The sequence below is a fragment of the Pongo pygmaeus genome, chromosome 15, assembly GCF_028885625.2.
Source record: "Pongo pygmaeus isolate AG05252 chromosome 15, NHGRI_mPonPyg2-v2.0_pri, whole genome shotgun sequence".
Lineage (NCBI taxonomy): Eukaryota > Metazoa > Chordata > Mammalia > Primates > Hominidae > Pongo > Pongo pygmaeus.
Genome location: NC_072388.2, coordinates 105,876,465 through 105,885,376, shown reverse-complemented (window position 1 = coordinate 105,885,376; position 8,912 = coordinate 105,876,465). Strand labels below are relative to the sequence as shown.

At 43.9% G+C, this 8,912-nt stretch overlaps 1 gene segment (V, D, J or C); it reads left to right on the top strand.

Annotated features, from left to right (window-relative positions):
* Window positions 1-1,611: 1,611 nt before the first annotated feature.
* Window positions 1,612-2,790, top strand: LOC129012415 (immunoglobulin heavy variable 4-38-2-like). The segment is given in 3 exon segments: window positions 1,612-1,707; window positions 1,783-2,103; window positions 2,675-2,790. Coding segments are annotated over 3 exon segments (495 nt in total).
* Window positions 2,791-8,912: the final 6,122 nt, after the last annotated feature.

Sequence of the window (8,912 nt, the reverse complement as noted above, 5' to 3'; positions counted from 1 at the left end):
ATTTCAGGAAACCACCTCTCAGGCACTGTAGTTTAAAAGACTAGCTTCCTAGACAAAGTAGCTTCTGTCTAACCATAATGAGCTTATTTCTTCTGCAAAACATCAGGTTTGAGAACTCATTGTTGGGAAGTTTTACCTCTAGCATTGTAACTTGATCTAGGGCCTGACACATTTGTGGCAAACAATACCTACCAATTCAGAAGCTCTTTGGTTTTCTTTTCAGGAAATATAATTCTTTCTGTTCTGTATATGAGCATATCCTAACATCCCTGTACACACCCACATAGATGTCTACAAGCCTATGAATTATTCTCTGTAAATAAAAATTTAACTCAATTTCTCTCAATGTTCATAATTCTCCCGAGGGTGAGGAAGGTCTCCCTGGATCTGTTCAAACAAAAGTCCCAGAGACCACCTGCTAGGTGAGGAGCTCACCTGGCTCTGGATGTTGGTTCTGTCTTTTCCCCTCTTCCATCCCACAGGTCAGCCCACTTGTTCAGCTCCTAAGAAGACAGCCCAGATTTGTCCTGATGTTAAAACAGCCCAACTTCTGATGACTCTCCTGTTACCCACATCCATGGAGATAGATTATTTATTATATAACTCACCAAACTAATGTCAAATGCCCAAGTTGCAACACCACACACCCTAGGGTTCGTTCATGCAAATCAATGGAGGAGAAAGTCTTTCAGAGACAGATGGATCTGAATTGGTAAATATGTGGGTAAGGGCTCTGGGCTTGAGTATCATTGTCCAGCCATGTTTCACAGGTGTGAACCATTAGGGAAGAACCAGAGTTCCTTGTGCTCTCAGAGGGGAGGGCTCACGGAGGTCTTCTGGTTCACGGGAAGGGTAATTGCAATAATCTTCATGATCGTCCTGAGACTATCCTGCAGTGCTGACCCATTATAGAATTTATGTCTGAAGTTGTCACTGCAATACTCAATCTACGTATTCTCTACAGAAGTGTTTAGAGGTCAGGTCACAACATCAAGGTCACACATTGAGAAGGATGGAGATATGTCCCACTACCTTCTCCTGAGATCTCAGACAGAATCCCAAATTTCAAAAGGTCAGAGAAAGGCAGCTGTTAGGTGCTTTTTAAAAATGACCCACTTCCTGGGACAAGAGCTTTCCTCTAACCATGGTGCATGTTCTGAACTACAATAAAACATTGGAAGGATCCAGGATTGTTTGAATTCACTGTCATTATTACATTCAGCTGCTGTTCCAATATGTCCGAAACGGTAAATGACTATTTAGATGGCCTGGGTGTGTGGTTGGTTTCATATGAATCTTTAAAGGTAGAACAGTATTGACCCTATTCCAAAATCTGTCCTTGATCCATGATCACACTCATCTCTCAGACCAGCTCCTTCAGCACATCTCTTTACCTGGAAGAAGAGGATTCTGGGCTTAGAGAGGGGAGGCCCCAAGAAGAGAACTGAGTTCTCAAAGGGCACAGCCAGCATTCTCCTCCCAGGGTGAGCCCAAAAGACTGGCGCCTCCCTCATCCCTTTTCACTGCTCCATTCAAAGGCACCACCCACATGCAAATCCTCACTTATGCACGCACAGGAAGCCACCACACATTTCCTTAAATTCAGGTCCAACTCACATGGCAAATAATTTCTGAGAGTCATCTATCTCATGTGCAAGAAAATGAAACACCTGTCGTTCTTCCTCCTGCTGGTGGCAGCTCCCAGATGTGAGTGTTTCAGGGATGAAGATATGGGAGGCTACCTCTGATCCCAGGGCTCACTGTGGGTCTCTCTGTTCACAGGGGTCCTGTCCCAGGTGCAGCTGCAGGAGTCGGGCCCAGGACTGGTGAAGCCTTCGGAGACCCTGTCCCTCACCTGCGCTGTCTCTGGTGGCTCTATCAGCAGTGGTTACTACTGGGGCTGGATCCGGCAGCCACCAGGGAAGGGACTGGAGTGGATTGGGAGTATCTATTACAGTGGGAGCACCTACTACAACCCGTCCCTCAAGAGTCGAGTCACCATATCAGCAGACACGTCCAAAAACCAGTTCTCCCTGAAGCTGAGCTCTGTGACCGCCGCGGACACGGCCGTGTATTACTGTGCTAGAGACACAGTGAGGGGAGGTGAGTGTGAGCCCAGACAAAAACCTCCCTGCAGGGAGGCGGAGGGGGCGGGCGCAGGTGCTACTCAGGACCAGCAGGGGGCGCGCGGGGCCCACAGAGTGGGAGGCCGGGTCAGGAGCAGGTGCAGGAAGGGTGGGGCTTCCTCAACTGCTGGGTCGTCTCCCTCCTCGCCAACACCTCAGCTTTCCGTAGGGGTCCCTCTTTCTTTATTGTCTGTGATTCTACTTCCTCACATCCTTGTACCAGGAAAGAAACGAGGAAGACAAATTTTCGTCTATAGTTGAAGTTTCACCAATTACTAAGAACTTTCCTACAAGATTCCTACAAGTTCCTGCCTGGCCCATTATACCTTATATATATATATATACACACATACATATACATATATAGATATTTCTAATGCTCCTCACCATCTCTTGTTTTATGTCATCAATTTAATTGTGCCCTTTTTGAAATTCATATGCTGAAACCCTAAATCCACTGCATCGATAATGGAATTTTAATGATACAATTAAGGTTAAATGTGGACATAAGTGAGACCCTAATGCAATATATCTGTTGTCTTTATAAGAAGAGGAAGAGACACCAGCGACCTCTCACTTCTCACGTGCACACAGAGAAGAGGCCATGTGGAGACCTAGTGCACTAGAAGGTGGCCCTGTGCAAGCCAGGAAGAAGCCGCACTGAGAACCAACCCTGCCAGCACCTTGATCTTTGATATTCAGACTGAAGAATTGTAAGAAAATTAATATTTGCGGTTTAAGCCACCCACTCCTTTTGTCTTCTTACGAAGACCCAGACAGGCTAGTACCACACAACTCTGTTAGTTCTGTCTCCTGGAGGAAGAAGCAGCCCCCTGAGGATGGGCACATCTCTCAGATTTTCACATGAATTAGGCAAAAACAGTAGCTCTCATATAATAGCTGTTATGTCCCTGTTGGGACAAGGTCTTTTAAACAAGCCCTGGGGCTTTGTCACAAATGTTGTCTTTTATCCTTTATTAGGACATAACTAATGGACAATGGGTACCAGCTGGATGGAAACTGACACCTGACCATCTTCTGCTGTCTCATTATTATATCACAGAAAACCACAGCAACATTACTCTATGTCTTCATCTTTCTAAATTTGCACTGAATCTTTTGCTAAATGAGGAGCTATATGGGGTCTGAGTTTTGTTACCTTCTTCCCAGTCTTCCACAATTACCAAGGGCAGAAAAGACTTTCAGCGAAATTTGGCTGTTAAAGCCCACAACACCACATCACTTTTTAATGTCCAGGAACTTTATTTGGGGGCTGGGGAAATGCACGTTTAAATGGAAAACCCTAAAGCACATACAACAGCTGAAGGAATGGCCACTGCCCACCTGAAGGCTAATGAGGCAGATGGTAGGGTACATTCCTCCAAGATGTTCCTGGGCCTGTGATGGTTGGTTGCCTCATGCATATGAAAACAAGGACTGGACTGAGGTAGAAACGAGGGCCATATCCTATAGGAAAACAAGAAAAAAATGGGCATCCCTGAAGAGAGTTAATTAGACTTGGAGGGTTTAAGATGAATTTTTTTCCAAAGGTTTTTAATGTTCTGAGCTAAATATGAATATTTTATTTTTTTATTAGTAAGTGACACTTAAAAACTTAGCTGAGGGGATTTCTGAGCAAAGTGTGGATGGTGGGTTTTTTTATTATACTTTAAGTTTTAGGATACAATGTGCAGGTTTGTTACATATGGATACATGTGCCATGTTGGTGTGCTGCACCCATTAACTCGTCATTTACATTAGGTATATCTCCTAATGCTATCCCTCCCCCCTCCCCCCACCCCCACAACAGGCCCCAGTGTGTGATGTTCCCCTTTCTGTGTCCATGTGTTCTCATTGTTCAATTCCCACCTATGAGTGAGAACATGCGGTGTTTGGTTTTTTGTCCTTGTGACAGTTTGCTGAGAATGATGGTTTCCAGCTTCATCCATGTCCCTACAAAGGATATGAACTCATCATTTTGTATGGTTGCATAGTATTCCATGGTGTATATGTGCCACATTTTCTTAATCCAGTCTATCATTGTTGGATATTTGGGTTGGTTCCAAGTCTTTGCTATTGTGAATAGTGTCGCAATAAACATACATGTGCATGTGTCTTCATACCAGCATGATTTATAATCCTTTGGGTATATACCCAGTAATGGGATGGCTGGGTCAAATGGTATTTCTAGTTCTAGATCCCTGAGGAATCGCCACACTGACTTCCACAATGCATGAACTAGTTTACAGTCCCACCAACAGTGTAAAAGTGTTCCTATTTCTCCACATCCTCTCCAGCACCTGTTGTTTCCTGACTTTTTAATGATTGCCAATCTAACTAGTGTGAGATGGTATCTCATTGTGGTTTTGATTTGCATTTCACTGATGGCCAGTGATGATGAGCATTTTTTCTTGTGTTTTTTGGCTGCATAAATGTCTTCTTTTGAGAAGTGTCTCTTCATATCCTTCGCCCACTTTTTGATGGGGTTGTTTGTTTTTTTCTTGTAAATTTGTTTGAATTCATTGTAGATTCTGGATATTAGCCCTTACATTTTAGACCTAAAACCATAAAAACCCTAGAAGAAAACCTAGGCAATACCATTCAGGACATAGGCATTGGCAAGGACTTCATGTCTAAAACACCAAAGCAGTGACAACAAAAGCCAAAATTGACAAATGGAATCTAACTAAACTAAAGAGCTTCAGTACAGCAAAAGCAACTACCATCAGAGTGAACAGGCAACCTACAGAATGGGAGAAAATTTATGTACATTTTTAAGCTGAGCAGCATATTTTTAAGTAAAACCTAGAATAATAAAAGAATCCAAACATTTTTCAGCTGCCCAAAAAAAACAAATTATGGTAAATGTGTTCACTGGAACACTACTCATCACTTATAATAAATATATTTCTGGTACACAGAACAACAAAGAAAAATATCTGAGTGTTTATGCCGAGTAAAATAAGCCAGACAAATAAGAATATGTATCATATTACTCCATTTATGAAATTTCTTTTAAATGAAAAAGAATCTAAAGTAATATCCAGAAGATCAGTACTTACCTGGAAAAAGGGTAGATGAAAGGAAGGGGAAAGGAGGAAACATACAGAAGAACAAGAGAAAATGTTGAGGGGAATTTACTTGTCCAGCTTGGTAATGATGGCTTACATCACGTTGATCAACTGCACACTTTAAATATGTGAAGTCTATTATCTGCCAGTTAACACTCACAAAATTTGTTGCAAGCAGACAAATGAAAAATTAGACAAAAAAGGTGGTATAAAGATAGAAAATATATATATTAAATGTCAGAAATGTCTGAGAATTTAACTCCTGAACCCTAGTTCCCTCCTTATTTTTAGGTGAATGGTACAGTGCACCAGAATCACACACATTCTCAGTACAGGAAGTGGGTTCCACAAAGCACACGAGGTACGTCCAATTCTTACCAAGATTTGGTTCAGGGAGTAACAGTGATGAGGAATCACAGGCCCAGATACCGGGACTCACTCATCCCAGGCATGAGCTCGTAGACACACACTTAGCCCCTCCTCAATGTGTGGGTTGACTTTCACATATGTAAATGGAGAAACCATTGACTCCTACAGAACATAATTTACACAAATATACAAAAGATAAAATAGTGCAATATTTATCACCACAAAATTTCCTAATAAGACAGTGTATTTTCCAAATACCATAATTGTCACCCAACTCCTGTGGGGCCCTGTCATTTTATCTGGGGTGTGCCGTCTCCTCAGGGTTCCCACCCGATGGCTCTCTATGTAGTAGGAGACAAGCAAATAGGGCCCTCCCTCTGCTGTTGAAACCAGCCAAATCCTGACCCTGCAACTCTGGGAGAGGAGCCCCAGCCCTGGGATTCCCAGCTGTCTCCACTTAGTCATGAACAGTGAACACAGAAGAAGCACTATGGAGTTTCTGCTGAGCTGGGTTTTCCTTGTTGCAATTTTAAAAGATGATTTATGGAGAATGAGAGACACTGAGTGTGATTGGACATAAGTGACAGAAACAGTGGGTATGTGTGGCAGTTTCTGACCAGGGTGTCTCTGTTTTTGCAGGTGTCCAGTGTGAAGTGCAGCTGGTGGAGTCTGGGTGACGCTTGGTACAGCCTGGGGTGTCCCTGAGACTCTCCTGTGCAGCCTCTGGATTTACCTTCAGTAGCTATGCTATGACTGGATCCGCCAGGCTCCAGGAAAGGGTTTGGAGTCGGTCTCAGTTACTAGTACAAGTGGTGGTACCAAACTCTACCCAGACTCTGTGAAGGGCCGATTCACCATCTCCAGAGACAATACCCAGAATTCACTGTCTCTGCAAATGCGCAGCCTGAGAGCCGAGGACACGGCTGTGTATTACTGTGTGAAAGATGCAGTGAGAAGTCAGTGTGAGCCCAGACACAAACCTCCCTGCAGGATACCAGGGACAACCAGGGAAAGCCTGGGACACTGTGTACTGGGGTGTCCCCAGGGGCAAGTGCAGGTGGTGTAAGCCTCGGTTTCCTGTCATGAACTAGGGTTGCCTTGTTAGCAAATTACCCCAGGGACCTTCTCGAGATTTCAAATTCTGTAATAACATTTGATGTCGTCTCTGACTGCAAAATGTCCCCCGAACTTTGTATCTTTTATTTTGTAACAGGAGGACATATCCTCACCCTGCAGAAGCCTGACTGTCACTTTGGGGGTAGAAATGACCTGCCTTGATCTCATTGATCACTGTCCTGAGGAAAATACCCCACAGGGGGCCCCAATGACTCCAGCAATGGCTCTGCCTCAAAACCATTGAAGAGTCCTTCCTTTCATTAGAGTTGACCGCAGCACCTGGGCTTCAGCACAAGCCATACCACAGACGTCACAAAGCAGCAGGTTGACACCTGATCCAGGTGCATTTTCTCACCTTTAGAGGCTGGGAGAGGGGTGTATTCTCAAGGTCAACACACTCTTTGTGGATTTTTACACAGAACACCTGCTTTTACTTTATTTCATTTGAAGGTAAATGAACAAATGTGCATCTACAAATGATTGTAATTTTCACATTTATTCCAATTCCAATATTTCTGAATTCTGCATGACGTCTTGGCACAGGGTTGTGTTTTCTATAGGTATTTTTCATCAAACCAAGAAAATGCATTTTCAATTTCCCTGTTTTTCCTCCATGTGCAGAGACCTTGAGTAGTGCACATCTGACTGTGTTTGTCTGTTTTCACGCTGCTGATAAAGACATACCAGAGACTGGGAAACTTACAGTAGAAAGAGTTTTATTGGACTTACAGTTCCACGTGGCTGCCAAGGCCTCACCACCATGGTGGAAGGTGAAAGGCACATCTGACATGGCGGCAGACAAGAGAAGAAAGCTTGTGCTGAGGTCTCCCCTTTTTAAAACCATCAGATCTCATGAGACTCATTCACTATTAAGAGAACAGTGCAGGAGAGACCCACTCCCATAATTCAGTCACCTCCCACTGGTCCCTCCCACAACATTGAGAATTATGAGAGTTACACATCAAGATGAGATTTGAGAGGGGACACATCCGACCCATATCATTCCACCCCAGGTTCCCTCCCAAATCTCATGTCCTCACATTTCAAAACCAATCATGCCTTCCCAACAGCTCCCCAAAGTATAAACTCATTTCATCATTAACTCAGAAGTCTACAGTACAACGTTTCGTCTGAGACAAGGCAAGTGCCTTCCACTTATGAGCCTGTAAATTCAAAAGCAACTTTCAAGCATTGGGTAAACACACCCATTCCAAATCACAGAAATTAGCCATAACAAAAAGGCCCCATGCAAGTCCAAAGTCCTGCAGGGCAGTCAAATCATAAAGCTCCACAATGATCACCTGTAACACCCTTTCTCACACCCAGGACATGTTGATGCAACAGCTGAGTTCCGATGGTCTTGGGCAGCTCCACCCCTGTGGCTTTGCAGGGTACAGCCTCCCTCCTGGCTGCTTTCACAGGCGGGTGTTCAGTGTCTGTGGCTTTTCCAGGCACAAAGTGCAAACTGTCAGTGGATCTACCATTCCAGGGTCTGGAGGATAGCAGCCCTCTTCTCACAGCTCTACCAGGTAGTGCCCCAGTAGGACTCTGTGTGGGAGCTCTGGCCCTATATTTCCCTTCTTCACTGCTGAAGCAGAAGTTCTCCGTGACTGATCCACCATTGCAGCAAACTTATGAGTGGACATCCAGTTGTTTTCATACATCTTCTGAAATCTAGGCAGAGGTTCTCAAACCCCAATTCTTAGCACTCTTTCCATAATGGTTCATTTTTTTGGCCTGCTCATTACTGGTATTTTTCGAAGGAATCTCATCTGAATCTTTACTCTTTTGTATTTTGTCTCCATGAAAATGTTGGGAAGTTTTACCTCCACCATCATAACATGATCTAGTGATCTCACACAGCTGTGGCAAAGAAGACCTACAAATTCAGAAGCTCTTTGTTTTTCTTTCCATGTAATATAATTCTTTCTGTTCTGTGTATAAGCATATCTTAGCAACCCTGTACACACCCACATAAATGTCTACAAGCCTATGAATTATTTTCTGTAAATAAAAATTTATCTCTCTTCCTGAGGGGAGGCCCCAGGAAGAGAACTGAGTTCTCAAAGGGCACAGCCAGCATCCTACTCCCAGGGCGAGCCCAAAGGACTGGGGCCTCCCTCCTCCTTTTTCACCTGTCCATACAAAGGCACCACCCACATGCAAATCTTCACTTAAGCACCCACAGGAAACCACCACACATTTCCTTAAATTCAGGGTCCAGCTCTAA